Source organism: Lepeophtheirus salmonis, chromosome 13 (genome assembly GCF_016086655.4).
Source record: "Lepeophtheirus salmonis chromosome 13, UVic_Lsal_1.4, whole genome shotgun sequence".
Taxonomy (NCBI): domain Eukaryota; kingdom Metazoa; phylum Arthropoda; class Copepoda; order Siphonostomatoida; family Caligidae; genus Lepeophtheirus; species Lepeophtheirus salmonis.
In genome coordinates, this window is record NC_052143.2 from 17069460 (window position 1) to 17090764 (window position 21305).

General features: G+C 32.4%; 1 protein-coding gene across 9 annotated transcripts in view; it reads left to right on the forward strand.

Annotated features, from left to right (window-relative positions):
- Positions 1–21305, forward strand: part of LOC121128236 (uncharacterized) — a 389803-nt gene that overhangs the window by 357071 nt on the left and 11427 nt on the right. For 5 of the 9 annotated variants that reach the window (XM_071892656.1, XM_071892660.1, XM_071892661.1 and 2 more), the window contains 5 exons: positions 9308–9322; positions 17736–17777; positions 17858–17925; positions 17981–18565; positions 18613–18708. In XM_071892656.1, the coding sequence (XP_071748757.1) occupies positions 9308–9322; positions 17736–17777; positions 17858–17925; positions 17981–18565; positions 18613–18708 (806 nt within the window). The remainder of the gene's footprint in view (positions 1–9307; positions 9323–17735; positions 17778–17857; positions 17926–17980; positions 18566–18612; positions 18709–21305) is intronic. The other 4 variants (XM_071892657.1, XM_071892662.1, XM_071892663.1 and 1 more) reach the window with 1 other exon arrangement.

The window sequence follows — 21305 nt, forward strand, 5'->3', positions numbered from 1 at the left end:
CGGATATAATTGTAGTTTTATTATGGAGCAGTACACACTCGAGCAACGCTTGCATATTATTAAAATTTATCACAAAAGTGGTGAGTCTTTGATCCAAACTTTAAGAGCGTTAACGCCAAATTATGGTCAACGTAATCGACCTGCAAAATCAAAATTCAACGTTTGGTGAAAAAATTTGAGTCAACATACACGCTGCATAATGTTCCTGTGCCAGTGAGACAAAGAAATGCACGAAGTGTAAAAAATATTGCTGCCGCAAGCGCATCAATTCAAAGATGACCCAAATTTGTCTCCTACACGCCGTTCTCAATCGTTGGGCCTCTCTGTGACATCGTTGTGGCGAATTTTGCGAAAAGATCTTGGCCTACACCCGTATAAGATCAAGTTGACGCAAGAACTGAAGTCGCTTGACCACTTTAAACGTTGGGAATTCGTAAAATTGGCCGAAGAAAAATTCGAAAATGATCCTGATTTTCAAGGTAAAATCGTCTTCAGCGATGAGGCACATTTTTGGCTCAATGGCTTTGTTAACAAGCAAAATATGCGCCATTGGGCCGGGAAAATACCCACACATGACTCATGAGGTGCAATTATATTCCCAAAAAATTACTGTCTGGTGTGGATTGCATGCTGGCGGTGTCATTGGGCCGTACTTTTTCTTCGACGATGACAATTGCCACGTTACTGTGAATGAAAACTGTTACCGCACCATGATAACCGATTTTTTTTTTTCTTTTGCCCTGAATTGGAAGATATGGACTTGGACGATATGTGGTTTCAACAAGACGGTGCCACTTAACACACAGCAAATGTTACAATCGATTTATTGAAGAGTAAGTTTGGTGAACGTCTAATCTCCAGAAATGGGGAAATCGTGCGATTTAACGCCTCTAGACTATTTTCTGTGGGGTTACGTGAAAGCTCAGAGCTCAGAACAAATATTCGACGCGAAATTGCTGCCGTTTCAGCCAATTTATGCGGAAAGTAGTCGAAAATTGGGTTCAACGATTGGACTTTGTAAAACGTGCACGTGGTGGTCATTCAAACGGCATCCAATTTCATTCAGAAATTAACTTGAATGTATTTTAACGGCAAATAAAGAAATCGTCGATATTTCAAACCGTTTTTGTTTAATTTAAAAAAAATGTAAACGCTGTTAATGAAAAACTCTTTATATACAGGGGGCAGAAGCTATCAATGCTGCTACTTAGGTGCGCTCTCTTCGTCAAACATAGGAACTTATGCAGCTTTTTTTTTTTTTTATGCAAGATAACTTTTTTAAATTTTCATCAGTTGGAAAAAAATGAATCCATTGATATTATTTGCATATTCCCTCCTTGGAATACGTGCCGGAAGCGACAACATATCGTCGAATCTGTTAGGAGACAATTTGTGCCCTTTAAAGATGATTTTGAGGCAACAGCAATGGAAAAATGTATCAAATGGCTCCAAGACAATTTTCACGACTTCTTCTTGCCGGACTTTTGGTCTCCCAATTCGGGGGATTTGAATCCGATACTTATCTTTTTGTCTGGAGCACCATCGAATGACACACTAGCCGAACCCAAAGTTATACCATATACAAATTTATCAGTCAGTTCAATAAGGAATTACTGGATTTGCAAGTAACCAAGTGGCGAAAGCATGTTTGCACTTTCTGCTTCGTATAGAGACTTTAATAGAGACTGGAAGTTCTTTTTTTAAACGAAATTAATCGGAATCCATGAAGATTTCTGGTTTTATTATTTTAATCTGATGCTGGTTGGTGAGAAAATGGCGTTGAAAAAAATCCTTTTTGCGACACAGATAGCTTGTACAACCTTATATATGTTACTGTTCAAGTCGCGCTCTTGAACAAGTAGTAACTTGTATAAACAAATTGTACAAGTTATAACCAAAGAATGAGATGAAGCATGTTAAATGAAGGATTTAATGTATTTAGGATGAAGATAATGACCGTAACCATAGGAGGAAGAGGCTATGGGCCCTCCACTTCAATGATTTTTTTTTCTTCAAGAATATGCATTAGAAGTCTCGCTATTTATTTCTTTTGGTAGTGTTGTGTGGATTTTTATTTAAAGCTTAAGACTGCAATACTTCCCAGTTCAGTCTGGGTCCAGATTTTTAATTTGACAGTTTTCATATTAAATTCGGTTGTTCTTATTTTGTGTTTGACTATTCCATTTTGAACTGGACTACTCCCATTTCGAAATCGGCTATCCTTTTTTAGATTGTACTATTTCGTTTTGAATTCGATTTTATTTGTTTTTCATTGGGCTATTCTCATTTTAAATTAGATAATTCCATTTTGAATGGGGCTATACTCATTTTTAATTAGATAAGGTCTTTTTGAATTATTTGACTCCATTTTGAATTAGACTTTTCTTATTTTCAATTAGATAATTCTTATTTTGAATTCTACTATTCCCATTTTGAATTCGACATTTCCATTTTAAATATGAATATTCTTATTTTGAATTCGGGTATTCTCATTTTAAATTAGATGATTCCATTTTGAATTGTTTGACTCCATTTTGAAGTAGAATATTCCCATTTTGAATTAGTCTGTTCCATTTAGAATTGGTATGTTCCATTTTAAATTTGAATACTCTTATTTTGAATTCGGCTATTCTCATTTTAAATTGGATAATCCATTTTAGATAGTATGATTCCATTTCCAATTGGGTTATTCTAATTTTGAATTCGATAATTCAGTTTTACATTGGATTATTCTCATTTTGAATAATACTATTTCATTTGGAATTAGGGTATTCTCATTTAGAATCGGAAATGATATAGTAATGACAGTCTGAAGGAACAGTCTTTTTACTCTACCAGACTAAACCAAATAATTGAAAACTGACACATCACAAATTTGCTGCAGTCCCCTTTCTCCAACCTCAAAAATGCTATAACCACAGAATTTATATAACAATTGTATAATATAATATATGTAATGCATAATATTATGAAAAAAGAGTCAATCCATTATGTAACCTTTTTTTCGAGATATTGGATAAAAATGGAATTGGAGGGTAATGAGATATATTTTAGTAGGAGGAATAATTTTATAGATATGTAGCCATTTTGCAATGTATGTATTTTCTGTGACTGATATCCATTAGTGATGGATCACTCAAAAAAAAACTACATTCCCATCAGTCCGGTCATGATTACTTTTATCACTCCTCACATTGTTATTTTTATTGTATCAAAGAAAAAAAAGGCCCAAAATTCGATCATACCAACTATTATTTATCTCAAAACAACTCACAGACTATCAATGTCACACAAAACTTAAAAAACCCATAATTGTTAATAAATTTTGAACAAATTTAAATACACAATTCAAATGAGTATAATTTTTTAGGAGAAATGGTTTTAAGAGGAGTTTATATTGAGCTCTAATTCCAGTTATTTTATATCTTAACGGTTCACAACCTGCATGTGTAATAGTATATGCCGGGTGCGGCGAAAAAATCTTAACACTTGCTTTTTACTACATAAATCAAGATTTTGGTGACTTCTGTAAAATTGTTCCTGTCAAGTCCTAAAAATAAACAAAAAAACTAAATCTTCCCAAGCGTCTTTGATGCCGAAAAAAATGCTATCTGAACGTGACCAATGAGTTTCGGTCTGCGCACTTTTGGACTCTGGCAAGAAACTAATGGAGATTTCATTATTACCATGGGTCCAAGCCAATTACCTGGACATAAACGCAGTGTTCCAGCAGGATGGTGAGCCTGCACACACGTCCAAAAAGTCCCAGAAGTGGTTCGAGGACAACTTACCTTTCTGGTCAAAGAAAATTTGGCCCCCCTCCTCAACAGATGTCAACTCTTTGAACTTCACTTTTTGGATGAATGTTGGATAAATGCCTGCACCGTCCGTCACTCCAATATCAACAACCTCTAGGACACTATCAATCAGTACTGGCATGTCATGTTTGAGTACTACATCCACAATGGGTGCAAAATCTTCTGTGGCTACCTGGAAGCCATCAATGCTGCCAAGAGGGGCTACATCGATGATTAGGTTAGCAACTAAAGATAAATTTTTTTTATTACAACTGGAAGCTGAAATAAATCCAGATAAACTTCTTGATTGAAAGTGTAAAGATTTTTCCGCCACACCTGGTATGATACACTGAACATTTGGAGACTTGGAGCCAATGCCTTAGCCTCTTGTTTTAGAACCAAATTTCATTTAAGGCAGAGACTAAAAGTCTACCCCAAGCATCCTTAAATTGTGTTTGTATCCTCCTCAAGTATTGAGAAGAGTAAGATGCACAAATGTATAACACCGTTTTAATGAAATAAGACATAAATACAGTAGACTTAATTAATCTTTACTATTTTACGTGGCTAAGGAACACAGTATATTAATATCAAACTTTACATATCAAATATTCAGCAAAAATAAGTCTGTGTGGTGCACCATGGGTAGTGTTTTGACGATCCTTATTTTGTACTGAGGACAGCAGTCCGATTCAATCCAGTCCGATCCCATCAGTTCCCACTCGACCGTCCTTAAAGAAGGTAAAATTCTTCCCCATGACGTCATTGAGTGATTTTTTTTTTTTTTTTCATTACTCCGTTATATAAATATCTCATTCATCCTACAAAACCCCTCTGAGGAACACAACATCAATATAAACATTACATATTGTATATTCAGCAGCAACAAGTATGTGTGGTGCATCATGCATATTGTTATGTCGGTCCTTGTGTAGAAACGAGGACCACCGTCCAGTCTAGTCCCACTTGTCAGTCTTTACAGAAGGTAAAATGGATCCTTGTTCCGTCAATTAGAGTATTTTTCAATTTTTTCCCATTATTCCGTTATAAAAATATCTTCATATATCTTAATAAACCATCAAAATTCTTATTAAAAAAATCCAAAGGCCGACTCCAAGAACTACCAGTCTTAAGAACCGGATCCAAGGAAGAAAGGTGTAAGGATTATTTTAGTGTCAGTCCTTATTTAGGACTGAAAACTGTAGTCCCACCCATTTCAGTCTTGGTCCAGCCCAGTTCAGCCCAGCATATCAGTCCTAAAAATTATTACGTTCGGTCCTTGATGACGTCACTCAACTTTATTTCTTCTTTTTAAGTCAGTTCTAGTACTGACAGTCTTAAGGAACAGTCTCAAGGTCTGATAAGACCGGCCCTAAAACTGGACTGGACCGAATAAATGAGGACTGACAGAACACTAATCATTTGTGCATCATAACAGAAAAGGATGTCCTAATTCACGAGTCTTTTAATAAATACATCATCACAATATATTCAGAATAAACAAAAGATAAAAAATAATAATGATTAATACTCTTTCATTACTCAAATGAGTGCTTAGCACGATATTTATTTATAACTTTTCTTAAGAACTTCCATACTTTGATCCACAAACTCTTTCTCCCAAGGATTTAAGTTTATTGAGAGGAAAAAAAATCAATAGTAATATTTGACAGATAATATATTGATTTAAGAAGAAAGTTCGAATCATTCCAGTTATAAATATCGTGTTTTCAATATCTTTTCGATTATGAATATTTGCTCATAAGTAATTAAATTTTATTCTCACAAAGTCTTCCCTTTTTTGGAAGGAATACATATTTAACATTTAATATTTAGGTAGAAAAAAATCTTAATTAATAAAAGTCAGGAGTTGCTTCTGCTAAGAAATCTTTATACTTTGATCTAAAAAAATCTTATATTTGTAAAAAAAACCTAAAGACAGATTTTGTAGCAACTATAGTTTAAATATGTAAGAAAACTAATAAAAGAATTAAGTTAAAAAGTGTCAATCTCTGTATGTCGTGTTTCTAATATTTTCTTCCGTGCAAAGAAAAAATTTTCAGAGCGTACTTTTTGTTTAAAAAATAATAAATGAATTTGATTATCATGATTCATGTAAAAATATAATACAAAGTAATTATTCAAATTTATGAATTATATTTTTGGCCAAATTAAATTTAAGAAAAAAAAATTATGTGAAATGTCCTTGAAACATTTTTTGTTACTGTGAGGAGGTTATTGGCCGAAAAATATTTTTTGAGTTATAATTTGCCGAAGGGATATTTCGTCAAAGGGTCATTTGGGACATTTGGTCGAAAAATGATATTGAATGTCGTATATTGATAATTGTTTATCTATAAAATAACTCTCCCTCCCATTAAAACCTTTCAATGAAGAATAATTGAAATAGAAGCAAAAATTAAAAAATGACCGTGTATTAAAATACCAAAGTTCGGTTTATTCAATGTATGAACAATAAGGGACTTACTTATCATCTAAAACTGTGTAAAAAAAACTTCAAATGTTTAAAATCAACAAAAATAAAGCTTTTCTAATCTTTAAAACTTTTTATATTAACTCTGAAATGTTACCCTTGACAGAACGCATGAGGGGGTCATGTGTTTTGTCAATAACAAAATCTCAGGAGGATATTTCATTTTTCTAAGCTTAGTTTGACCCAAACAATAAAAAAATCCTTCCCTCTAATAAATGTTCAAATATTGCGGCAATTCTCAAACATTCTAATGAAAATTAGAGGGAGATTGGTGCCGAACAAATTCTAAATTTTGACAGATAATGTTGATATGTATGAGATAACGAATTTTAAAATTTGCTATTAAATCAGTGATCATCACTCATTATCATCATACTCATCGTTGAATTCTGATTGTTTCAGATATGCAACACTACCAGGACGTTGACCAACAATTTTGATCTGTGTTCTATAAATGATTACACCCCTCAGATCTACAATATTGATATTCTCAGAAGGAGCAAATCTTTTAGAGAATTAAAAACAGTTTTAGGCTTAACTATTCTTTGTTAGCAAGTTACATCAAATCCAAGTATTTTTTAATTTATTTTAAAAATGGCTTCAACTTTGGTCCATCGTTCAACGAAATCAGGGGTCACATATAATAATCATTTACCCCTCCCAGAATTCAAGAAAACTCTTGAATACACAAAAAATCAATTTGATCTTAACACACCATTATATTATATATGCATTAAGCTATGTTAATGAAGAAATTATTAACATTTACTACATTAAAACTTTCTTGCATGATATGGTAATTAACAGTAATGTTTAAAAAAAATAGTAATCAAAACCCCTAAAGTGTGTTTCATTATTATTTGACACCTATTCCAAAATTTTAGCACTTTTATGTTCAACGTGAATATTAATATGTGTTTTTTTTTTAAATAAATTTCTGTAGGTTTAACATTATCTAATTTTTTAACTTGTCTATTTAAAGACTAACTATTTGTTCAAATTTAGTCTGATCTAAAAAATGTTAACTCTTGAATTTTTTTCTTTCCTAAAAAACCTTTTTGAAGCCCATATATACAATATACAGAACCAAAAAAGGTCAAACACAGTTGGACAAAGTTTATTTTTTTGGTAACCAAATACAAGAATATTTCAACTTATTTTACGAACGACATACAATGTGGAGAAAAAATCGACCTAAAACCAACAACATATTTCTTTTTGATTAGAGACAAAATATGTAATATCTTTAGTATTTAATAATATTTAAAAATTCAAATAAAAAAAAGTGAGCCCAGACATTTTCTACATACTCACATTCAAATAAAAAATGCCTAACCGTTTCCCTTCATAGCTTACAAAAGAAGCCGATTCCTTTTTTTAAATCTTTGCATACACACTACTTAGAGACAATGTGTTAATAACTATTTTATATTTTATGGAAAATTGTGAATGATCAAGCAATGAGTACTCCAGACCTATCACTATATCTTGAACTGAAGTATCTAACTGTTTGGACAAAGTTGAAGAATAAGCATTATTCTAATGTAATTGTATATAAGCAGGACTGCTGATTTGGTAAATAAATGTCCGACCCCAACTCCAGTATTTCGAATGTCATCGACTCCAACACACAATTTTTTCATTACATACATTATAGCCTATATAAGTACTATTGAGTCTAGAGACCATAAATATAGATCTACTTTATAGCTGTAGGTAGTTATTAGTTATATTTAGTAACTAATTGTGCCAGATATAAATAAAATATTTTGAATATAAGATATTTAACAAGATGAACAACAAATGAAATGGATCAAACTCTGTTTATTGCTAATGCATTCATAAGTCTTTGAACATAATCTCCTGTACTCTCCTGACCGAGGGACAGCAATACAAACAAACTTTCATTGCAACGTTACTCTTTACTCTGTACAAAATTTCCAACTCCACCAAAAAAAGAAAATCCGACTTTACAGCCTGTATATATATGTCAAATACATCTAATCCCGTCAAATTGATAAATTCAAAGTGTTTGAAAAAATAAGCGATTCAAATTCCGGAAATTACGTTACATACTGTATAATTAAATGATTCTTTATTATTGTCAGGCCAAACTATACCGGTAATTGCATAAATACGCGGACTAATTTTTAAACGCTGATATCTCAAGATTCCGTGACCGGAAATAAAAAATTCCAGCACAAGTAACTCGGCAAATCTTTTGGCTTTGTTTATGTTTTTTTACTTGCATCAAACAAAGTCTTTTACGATGAATGACGAGACCGAACGTCATATGGTTGCCACTCTCTTCCGCACCGGTAGGCCTGTCAAGGAGATAATCAAGGACACTGAACTATCCAGGACTACTGTGTTCAAGGTCCAGAAGTTTATCAAGGAGGGAAAAGATCTGAAAGACCTGCCCATATCTCTGGAATGACTCAGGATTCTTTCACTGCCAACATGCCATTTTGGAACAAAAACATTTGGCCACCTCAATCACCTGATTTGAACCTCCTTGACTACAGTGTGTGGTGGCAAATTGAGAAGAAGGCCTGTGCTACTCGCCAACAGAATTTAGACTCATTGAAGGTCAGCGTCAATGAGCAATGGGCAGCCATGGAAGACCATTACATCATCAATGTGTGAAAGGCCTTCCGTGGGCGCTTGGAGGGTGTCATAGTAGCTGATGGCGGTTATATTCAGTAATTATATTAAATTTTAAATACCAGAACAAATACTCTTTTATATAATTCTCAAAAAAAAAAAATACGTCATCCGAATTTTATTACACATTTAATTACTTGCCACAAATAGTCTGCGTATTTATGCAACTACCGGTATAGTTATTAACATATTTTTTAACCGAGACGTTAAAATTGTTAACGTAACTTAATTTAAAATATATGATATTAAAAAAAAACTAATTGAAATATTGAAATTTATTCTCCTCACTAATTTTTTTGTTTTCATATTTTTTGTATTTATTTTAATTTTATGACTGTCCTTTGTGACGCAGCTGGTCGTTTCTGCGGTAGGTTTTAAAACAATTTAGAACATCCTCACATTTGTTTCTCATAGTACAACCATAATTCCAAGCATGAGTTAATCTATTTGTCATCAATCCCTCAATATGGATCCCTAGAGATGGGGTTTGATACATAAAATACTACTGGCCAAAGTGCTACTTCTTTTCATGGCATATAAATGTTTTTTGTAGGAAACGATGGAAAATTCGATTTTCCGTCATTTCCATTCATGTTCCAGAAGGAGAAAATAAAAGAATTTAAGGGGCTAAACTAAATTAATCCTGGCATTAAAGGTCATATTTGTTGTTTAAAGAAAAGTCATGGATAATTAGAATTGTGAAGTGCACAATTACTTGTGATTCTACTAATGTTAAATTGTGTAATAGTAACAATAACACTACAGTATGGGAATTCAAAACTTGCAGGAGCATGACTTAATTACAAAACAAACTGATTTTTATGTAATCAAGAAAAGTTAACTCAAAACTTATTTTTGATATACTTAAATTCAATTTAATTAACAATATATTATATGCATTATGTCCTCTTTCACAAGAAATAACAGCCTCAATACGCTGGCTAACTTATTGGCAACTCTTGACGGTGAAAGATGTGACCATAGCATACCATGCTGTCATAATCGCAGCTTGGAGCGAATTCAAACTTTAATAAGATGTACAAAATACATTTTTCTTTTATATGCTTCAAATTACAAAGTCCAGGGGGCTGAGGTCAGGGTGGATGAGGGCCACATGGAGTCAGGCCAGAAGTTAACCATATTGTTGCTAATTTGGTTTTACTTGGTTATATGGGGATGTACAATGTTGTAAGCAGTCGGGGTGGAGATGCCAACGATCTCTGCAGCCTTCTCGACATTGATACCGGCGTGGAGGAGATCGTACTCTTCTTATTTTTTTTGTTTTTTTTGTTGTTGCTCTCACATTTTTAGACTGAAACACATGTGACAAAAACTAAACTTGTTTCTTTTGGTTTCAGCTGTCATTTGGTTGCGTAATAAACCCTCTTTCTTAAAAATAAAGGGGATCAAATCGAAATAAATGTTACTGTAAGTTTTGGGTCCTCACTCTGTAGTCACATATTTTTTGGATTGAGAGTGGTGTGTTTCTGATTGTTTTTACTTCGATAAACATTAAAATAACCATAATAATCCTATATGTTTATTTTTGTGGCATAAAGATAGTAACTCTTCATATAGTATCGATAAACTTTGATAGCTGAATGAATACAAACACAAAAAAAAAACAATCAACAAATCTTAAATAACTTATCAAATATAAATTTTTTTAACGTACTCTTCACTTTACTAAAAACAAACTCTGATTTTTATGTGTGAATGATCAACTTATCTTAGTTCCAAAAGATAGGTCTACTTTTCAACATGTTTTCTTTGTACTTTCACTAAGTATTGACCGAATTCAGAAAAAGATGAAGATATAATAATAATATTTTTTGAAATTGGAAACAAGTACTAACTATATTTTATACTGTTATCTTTTATTTGGATATTTCAAAGCGAATAATGACACTAAATCATATAGATGTTAGACAGAAATATATTTTTAAAAACCTTGGAAAACAACAAAAGCATAAGTTTGAGGATATAAAATTTAATTTGAAGAAGTTCCATGAGGTAAAAACAGATAGGAGCACACCATGTGAATGCAAAGAAAATATAATTGTATAAAACTAATTATTTATAAAGTCAAAATCCAAAATAACTGAGAAACCCCTTAATCATTTTTATACAATGATTGACGAAAAAAAAAGCAGCATTATTTATATTTACTTCAACTGCTATTTTTTACTGTACCTTAATCCACATGCTCATCAATTCTCCTTTGAGTAGATCCAAATATACATGTATATCCTATTACACTATACCTTGATGACTTTTAAAATGATATTTCACATGTTGTCAAGCAAAATTATAAATATAATTATACACACTTTTGAGTTAGGATATTAAAGAAATATGATCTTTTGTTTCACAACATGTGGTACCATTTGACAACCATAAATTGATCCCTAATGTACAAAACAGTAGTGATGTAACGAATAATCAGAATCGGGTGTTTATCTGAAATCAGAATCGGCCTGGGAAAATAATGTTTAATTTGCGATTCCGATTCTTACGAACTTTCTCTAAAAAATTTCGTATTTGATTTTGTGTTGAATTTAATTTTTGATTTTTATTCCAAAAAATTATTTATTTTGAGAAAAACTAAAAAAATTCGAAAAATTTATTTTTTTGGGAAGGGCAATTGGGCTATATAATTTTTTTTTAATAGTTCTGAATTTTTGATAAAATTTTAAGTTTTGATTTGTATATTTGAAATTTTTTTTCAAAAAATTCCTAACATCAAGCCCTGATAGCAAAATTGTTTTTTTTAATTATTATTTAAAATATTACAGAATCTATAATTTTTATCAAGACTGCATGGGTATAAGCATCGGGATTTTTTTTTAATCGTCCCATCACTATACAACAGAAAGGGATTCATGATATTTTAACCAATTTTTAGTATCAAATAGTATATTATGATAATGTTAAAGCTTTTATGGCACTGGGAGTCTATAAGATCTTAGGATTTTATATGTGTAGTAAAATGAAACCAATTATTTTAATAGATTGTTTTGTTTTCCTTAATATTTATCTCCTTGGAAATCAAAACATTGTTTACATGACGGTCGGACTCGACGATTTTCAATATTTTATGCACATTTTCTACAATGGGCCTTCCAAAACGTTGTTCATCTGTGACATCCAGATTACCTCAACGGAATCGACGAATAATTGGCTGTTACAGTATCAGGACCATAAACACAAGTGAAATTTTCGGCCATCTGGCTCGTCACCTCGTTTGCTGATGTCCATCATTGATGCCCGCTCAAACACTGCTGAGTTAAATAATCAAAACACTGTCCCATTTTTTTAATACGAAATCTAAAAAAAATTTTTAGTACAAAACTTTTTATATCTAGTTATATTGCACTTATACAAGCCGAGATACAGATTACCAAAGTCATCTATTGGAAAAATATTTGGTTTTTTTACTACACCTATCATTTAAAAGATAATGATAATTAAAAAACGAAAAGAAAGAAACCATTTCTTGGGATAGTTATTTGACAAACATTTGAAAGATTGTCCATCCTTTAAAATGTAGCATTAAAAAAAAAAAAAAAACTCTATTGAAAGGACAGACATTATTTGAAAAGTTTTTACAGAATTTTTCCTTACCTTGGTTTTTTCTCTCACTTTCTTCAATAATAGAAAATTGCAGATCACAGCAAATGACGTCTAACTTTTTTATTTGTCAAAAGCAAACCAACGATCCAAAATGACGGATTTTTAAACATATCTTATGTACGTGTGTACCAATATATTAAAAAATTAAATGTGAGAATCGAATGAGAAACGAATTCGAAATTTGAAAATAACAGGTTCCTTTTTTATCAACGTAGTATAAGTAGAAGATTAAAACATATAATTTCATTACATTATACTTATGTATATCAGGAGTTGACAACCTTTGGTAGATAGAAGGCCCAATCAGCTCTGTACAGTAGAGTATCTCGTTAATGTATTTTTTGAGCTATGCAAACACAAGAGGAATCAAAGTTTGCGTAATTTCACGCAAATTATGAAAATTGTAAGGAAAAAATAATTGTGCATCGTTTGGAGGGCTTTACCACTCTACAAAGTTTTGTAAAAATTTACGTCTTCACAGATTTAAACCGTATGTCTAAAATAATACAAAAATGAATATGAGGGATGTTTTAGAATTAAAATAAGAATGGGTATTTGGTAGAGGACAAAACCTCTGTGTATGGTCATTTTATGGTGTGACCTTGACCTTGGAATTTGGCCTTCACCTCTCAAAATGTAATGGCCTCTTACTGTGACCAAATATAATCGTAGTACAAAGTTTGATCAAAATCGATCCATACCTTATATTATTATATTTTATTTTCTTATTAAAATCAATTACACTAAAATGTTGCATTATATGAAGATTCTACCGGTGTTGAATTTTTGGTAAAAATTTACAAAATTAAACTAATTTCCTGATATAATACAAAAATGAATATTGAAAGGTATTTTATTATTAAAATGAATTATCCAAAATATAGAAAAATAATAAAAGTAAATTAGAGACTATAATCTACGACAGAACTCAGAATTTAAACTTATTTTTGTATTCAAAATTTGGCATTCTGCTCGAAATTGCAATCTATTTCTTATAACACCGTCTCCAGAACTAATATTAGTTACACTTTGTGAAGCATCTGTTACCAGTTTAACACAACTTTCCACTGATTGCGTATGAAATGGAAAATCAACAATTGCTTATTTTTGGCCATGATTTGAACATCAATATTATAAATATTTCGAAGAACCGGTGGTGCTGTAACTTGACATTCATGCCACACAATAATTTTGGTATAGTCTCTTGCATAAAAATTTACTTTTGGTGGTTTAAATATTCTACTGTTAGTGTTATTTTTAGTTTCTATAGCTTTTATTACTCTTCGCAATGCCAACTCCCGAATGTGGTCCTGCTCATCAAACAACATCAATTAATTTTTGATCTGTACTTAGTTGATTTACCATACTCTTCGGCAAGTTAGGCAAATTACCAGTTGCCACAGAAAAAGGAACGACAGTTTCATTTTCACAGCCAGCCAATCGTTTTCCAAATGCTCCGGAATATTTTTTAGGCCCCAAAGTGCCACTATCTAAATTAAAAAATGAATGACGAAGGGGTAACTCATTAGCATGAAGCATACAAATCTACCTTTGTAATGGTATCTCTACATAGTTCTCTAAATATTGAATCACACCACCTTTCCAAACGGTGTTAGTTGTAGTTCCGTCACATCTAACGGAAATTATGCCATCTAAATTCCAACTTTGTCCCTCTAATAATTTTGTGATCGAAGTAAAAATGGCCCTACTTGTAAAACTACTTGTCGTTGTGTGTCCCAAATAAAATTATCCAAGTTCTGATGAAACTGAGATGTGATCTTCTATAACTTCCTTGCGATGGTAACGGTCCCCAATTTTCTTATTTATCTGAGTTTGTATTTTCTTTCATCAAAGTAAATACATCTAATGACAACTCCTTCAAAAAGCTCTTGAAGCTTCTACACGAGCTTTAGATACAGCACTGTGAATCTTGTTTTTGAAAAAAAGTTTAAGAATATTGTTATGTTATTATGTCTGAAGAGATCTACAATGGAGATGAAATCGATTAAATGTTACTGATCCTCTTAACATCTATGTTGTATTGTGTTGCGTGTGTCAAGTCCTTCTTCTTTAAAATCTTATTTTTATCAATGACCAGAGTTGAATTTTTGACAGAAACTCAGCCAAAACTGCAGAAGCAACAGCAACAGCAGATCGCAGATTATTATTTAATAAAATAAAATATAATAATAAAAGCTACGGATCGATTTTGATCAAACTTGGTACTAAGATTAATTATGGTCACAGTAAAAGGCCATTACATTTTTTAGAGTTCAAGGTCAAGAGCACACCAAAATCTGACCATAGGAGGAGGTTTTGTGCTCTATTGCCCATTCTTGTTTTAATCATAAAACAACTCTCAAAATTCATTTTAGTATTATTTTAGACGTTCGATTTAAATCTAAGAATACGTAAATTTTAACAAAAATTGGAAGAGCTGTGGACCCCTCTAAACAATGCAGAGTTTTTTTGTTTTTTTACTATTTTCATAATTTGTGTTGTGTATGCTCAAAAAAAACACATTAAAGGGACACCATACTGTACAGTACATTGTATTGTCTCGTGAGGTGCCATGTTATTTATTATAAAAAAAGCTGTAAAAAAACAGCTGCATGATTTATATAATAATGTCATTTTATTTCACTTTGTTTACTTTTCCATTCATTCTGCACTCGTAAATATCAATTAAAATACTAAAAATACTTTTATTAATAAAGAACATTGCGGAAAAATAAATCTTTATTATAGTAAAAAATCAAGTATTTAAGCTTTGATAAAAATATATTTTCAATATTATTATTTATGCGAATTTTAGCTATCAAATTTTTTCCCATTAGTAGTGATGAGTCAGCATGAATTAAATAATACAATCACTACAATATTACAATTGTGTATCCACTGCTATATTCCTCAGTCTTCATATTGAAAAAAGAAGAATTTAAAAAATTAAAAGGAAAAACATAGGATACGTTTTTAGGCAAAACAGTTTATTAAATTCACTTAACCTCGTTTAAAATTCAAAAATTATACGAATAAGTTCGAAACAAGGCAGTATCATAATAAATATACATAGAATTCCATTTAAGCTGATTTAATTATTCAATAGCATTCTGAGGAGTTGTGGTGATAAAATGTAGTTTTAAAGTATTAAAATACTTTTTTTAAATCTTTTGGGTTGTATGATATCCCAGTTCACTAACAGAGGGTTAAATATAGAGACATGTACAAAGATATTTATAAATTTTTGACTGAGTTGTGAAAGATAAATAACTCTATTGTATTTGCGTTGTTTTCTATGGTCTGAAACCCACATTTATTATTGCTATTTAATCCATCGAACACAAAAGTAACGGTTCAAACCTTCAACAAACAAAGAGATTGACTTTGAAAGCCTTTTTTAATAAATCTTTTAATTTTTAATGATTCAGAGTCATATATGAGTGTAAAAAAAACTATATGTATGAAAATCAATTTCATCAATTGTCATTTATTTTTATTACATTATCTTGATTACAATTCCTACAAAAAAAAATGTAATTTAATTGATAACTTTTTATTAAATATTTAATATAATATATGCAATGGAAAATGGTGTCATAAAAGTTCCAAAATTAAATATAGGGAAGTATTGGAAATTCTAATAAGTAATTAAAATTTTAGAGGCGAAGAGATTCGCCCTTAACTTAAATGTGCTTCATATTCAATGGAAATGATTAGTATTCATTACTTATTTAGTAATGAATTCGACTAAAATTATATTTAATTTCGAAATTCTAAGTTAAAAACTCATTTGAAAAAATCAATAAAAATCGATATTTTTCAGGTGATTTTTTTTTTAATTGTAGTATAGCATAAGGTGTATTCCTTAGTTTTAGCTATCATATCAAGAAGTTTAAAAAAAATAATAGCTTCCAAATAAGACAACTCCCTGTAGTCGGGTTTTTTTTTTTTTGGGATAAGAGTTTAGTCACAATATTAATAATTTTGTACTGGTTCCAGTACTAATAAAGATGTTGGTATTGTGGTACTTTTTGATACTTTCTCCACAGAAATGTTGTTAAAGGCAATTAACATTCACTTGAAGGGGCAATTTCTGTTTGGCTACTTGGATGTGGAATGATTTCTTTTATAAAAGAAAAACTATAACAGTCCTATAATTACCAATTCTATTAGGGGTCTTAGAAGTTTGAAAGACTACGTTATCGGTGGGCCATTTTCTTTGTAACTTAATACATTGGCTAAGAATTCCTAGGCTTAACAAAGAAAACAAGTTTGTTTTTTTTTTTTTTGGGGGGTCCTTCAAAATTTGCCTCTTGTTTCTTCTTCTTCTTTTTTTATTCGCTTTATGAAGCGGAGACCCCATAATACTTTTGAAGCCATTGGTATTTTTTTCCCCATGAAGAGCGGTGCAAAATTAAAACACTAAATGGTGTTTGATTCATTGTTTTGTAAATAACAAAAGTAGTGTCCTACTTAGCACAATAACTCCCAAACTAAAGAACATATTCTTATGAAATTTTGACATTGAATTTTTGAAGGTTGGTAATAACAGAAAATAAGTTGATTAAAAAAAACCACCGTTTTTTGGCAAATCCTAGGATTTTTAAGCTAATATTTTATATATTCACAAGAAGCTTTATTGTTCTTTCAAATCAATGTTAGGCCTGCATATGTTCATAATTACACATCCCCCAAACTCCCTTTGAACGCCGAGCCAGATTTCTACTGGGAGCGATGGAGGAATTATAGTTAGGCATAAAAAAGTTTTATAACTCTGATATAATTACTCGAAAAATGGAAAAAACAACTCAATGTTTATCGGTAGTACGAGAACAAGGTTTATAGGTTATTACAAAAAAAAAATTATGCTTATATAACTTTGACGACTTATACAAACTTTCTATACTATATTTAAATAATTTAACTCATCAAGCATGTTCAATCATTTATATAGTGAAATTTTTGCATGAGATTTGTATTTATAATTTGCTTATTCTAGCGATTCTTTTTATTACAAGTTTATTTCTCAAATCCATACCTCAGTTTCTACTCCTTCTAGATTTTATAATATGTGTTTCTATTATTTGAGTAATCTATATTTATGTGGTGAGATATTAATCTTTAATACCTTCATTTTTCTATTTTAGAAATTGATGGTTCATCCACTTCTAATTTCACATCAGAGAACGGTAATAATGACAATATATCTTATAGATTTATGAATGAACTCAATCTATTATTAATTTTTTTTTTCTTATATCAATCATAGATAACTTTCCAAATGCGCAATCCTCTGCTCAAAGAAGGAGTAAAAATACCTGGTCCCTACTCAAAATTGTAAGTATTTGATGATTGAAATGATGAGTACTATAACAACTTCTTATCCCAATAGTTTGATCGCGAGAAAAAAGTACAAAGCTCCAAAACTGCAGTTCCTATGGATCTCGAAACCATTTTAATAAACATGACTCCCTCTGAATTCCATGATGAGCATTTAATGCGTGTAATGGGTCTATCTTGGTCAGATTTCCTCGAGTTACTCAAAACAGATCGTCGACGGAGTGTAAGCATTTGGAAAAATTCAGATTCAAGTACAAATGAAAGTTCAGAGTCGGAAGAGGAGGATTCGCCCGGGCTTCTTATCTCTTGCACTCCTGTATCAGTGTCCACAACCATGATGGGTACAACTACCACCACTTCATCCTCCAGTATTGGAATAATTCATCCCAATGGGTCTCCACTTCCTGAAAAAAAGAAGTTCCCTTCTCAAATGCGGAGACCTTCCTCTTCTTCTCTTGCAGAAGAAGAGGAAGACCCAGAGTTGGGAGGATCATCTTCACCGATTTTACTCAATTATACACCTCCTCGCAAATGTTCTGATATATCGAGAGCAGAGATCAAACGAAGAGACGCAATCTGGGATCTATTTCAAAGTGAAAATAATTTTTTAATCGATCATCTTATGGTTCTTAAAAATGTAAGACTTCTCCGTTAACAGGATAAATTAATATTTTTCTCTTTTAGGTGTATATGGAACCTTTAAAAAAAGCGCAAGTAGAAGGATCCTTGATGTTTGCAGAGCCTGAGATCTTGTTTGGAAACTTGGACGAACTCACATGTGTAAGTATTAAGTCATAATACATGTTGAAGGGATGCATGAAAATAACAATATAAATATATTTCACTTCTACAAAGTGTGACAGGGAAATTTTACGCGATCAAGAAGCAAAACCAAAAGCTTAATAACTTTTTATTAGAAAAGTATATTGAAAATATTATTCAAAGAACTTAGCAATCAATCTTGGGAAGAATTATTCAAGACGGCCACCTCCATCCTCTATTACAGACTCCAAACGAGGTGGAAACTTGGTGCACGTAGCCACAATATAATCGGTGGCCATGTTGGCCCATTGTTTCTTGATGCTGGCCTTGAGCTCCTGCACATTTCTGTGTGATGTTATGTAAGACGCTCCACACACTGAAGTTGAGGGGATTGAGATCAGCATTGGAAGAGGGCCAGAAGGGCTTATCCCAGAAGTCAACAATGGGCTCATTGCAGAAGTTATCTGTGTTCAAGGCCGTATGGCTGGGGGAACCATCTTAGGTCCGCACGTACTTGTTCTCAGGATAGTAAGGCTTTCGCCAGAGCAAGTTTTTCCACCTCAGGATCTTATAGTCGGCCTCAGCCCCGATTTTGTCCTTGGACTTGAAGAAGAAGGGATCCATTTTTTCCCCACCAGAGGCTACGACTCCCAAGTACATTGCTTGGATCGGATATTTTGTCCTGAAGGTGCCCTGGACTTCTTCGGGTAATGTGGCTATAAATCTGTCGTTTCTGCAGTTCAAAGCCAGGTCAACTATGAAGATCTTCTTGTCTGAAAATATATTCACAGTCAACAGATGACTCTTCATGGAATTAGGGCCATTTGGCATCACTCAAGCATTAATGTCTTCATCTTGTCGGTAAGGAGATGTCTTGGAGTCCTGACAAAGCTCTCAAGGCCGAGGTCATTATGAACTACGCTCCTGATGGTGATCTCGTCTATGTTGAACTTGTTAGCCAAGCGGCACATTGATGATGTGTGATCTTCTTTGATCTTGGCCTGCAGGGACTTGAGACATGTTTCATCTCGCTTTCAAACAATTTCTTCCACTTCCTGCCGTCCTATTGACACCTTTCCCATTCTGCTTCACCACCCGTGATCTTCAGGACGGTCTTCAGGTCGACGATGTCTGAAATTATTTTTGAATTAACATCCTCGTTGAGAAGATTCGAAACACTTTGCCATTTTGATTCCTGCGCACTCATTTTTTGTCCGATTTTTGTGCAAGAAGAAAAACACATGTATCGAAATATTGCAGGAGATGTCACTTGAAACTTTAATCAGCCCAAAAATATAAAAATAATAATAATGACGTGGAAAATTTCCTTGTCACACTCTCTATATAACTGCCTTCATAACATGTCAGAATCTTTCCTTCAAAGAGAGAAAGGAAAATAGCTTGAACTTAGTACAGCAATTACTTCATTCTTCCAACTTTTTAGTGTATTCCCTATATACTAGTATACATATTTCATGTTCAAATAGAGTTCAGTAGATCAGCAATCATAACATAAATAAGGGAAGAAAGGAATACAGCATAACAGCTGACAAAAAATGCCGTGGGTTGTGGCTAATGTTTTTAAAATCCTCCTTTAGCAACTCCCTCTGGGTCTTTTTAAGAACTTCCTCCTTTCTTGATACCCTTTTGGTTGATATTGAAGGATTAGCTTCATTCAGAACTAGGGTCGCTTCCAACTAAGGAAGCTTCGGCTTAGGATCTTGGCCTCCTTTTCTTAACATTTCCCTTACCATACCATGTACACGGCCTTGACGTTTATGCTTAACCACGCGGAGATGTCCTTGAATTTATCACCTCCCTCGATCTGCTCTTTTTGTGCAAAGAGCTTCCATTTTCAATCGTTTCAGCAAACAACTTGTTTTTTTTTTTACATCAAGCAAGAAACAAAGTATCAACAGGAAAAGATTTGAAATAAATTCACGCAGCTTCTGTAAAAATTTCAAGTCAGTATCTTTACGTAATACCAAGCTATGAGTCTGTAAAATCACATCCATGGAATTTCCAAAACTCGTTACCTATTATGAAACATTAGCATATGTATACCATATAATGTATACAGGGTACACAAGCTCTATATAACGGCCTTTTGCGCACTCTCTTGGGCAAATGCAGGTACTTGGGAAGGGGATTTTTTTTTTTTTGTTTGTATGATAACTTGTTCAAACCTATATCAAATGGAAATGATGGAATTCATTAACGAATTCGTTGTCCCAAATATTTGGAAAAGCAACATTGTGTCCTTGGAATCCGCACTAGGAGCAATACATAAAAACTGCTCGAACTCTGGGACTCAGTGAGACATTCGTTTGCAAGAGTAGGGTTAAATTTGGGGCCTCTAAGGGTGTTAAAAGTTCTCAGCCCACGTCATTGTGTTTGGAGATAATAAGCTCCGAAGGCAAGTCATGCCTCCTCATGTGTTCCCCCATGGCCTCAGCCTTAACACTGATATCTATTTGGACGTGCTATATACAAAAATGACCCCCTGGATCGGTAATCGGCTACCTGCTATATCATTTTTTCTCTCTTGACCTTTATTCGGCATTCATATATTTTCAGAAAACATAAAAAGAAAAAGACACAAACAAAATAAAACA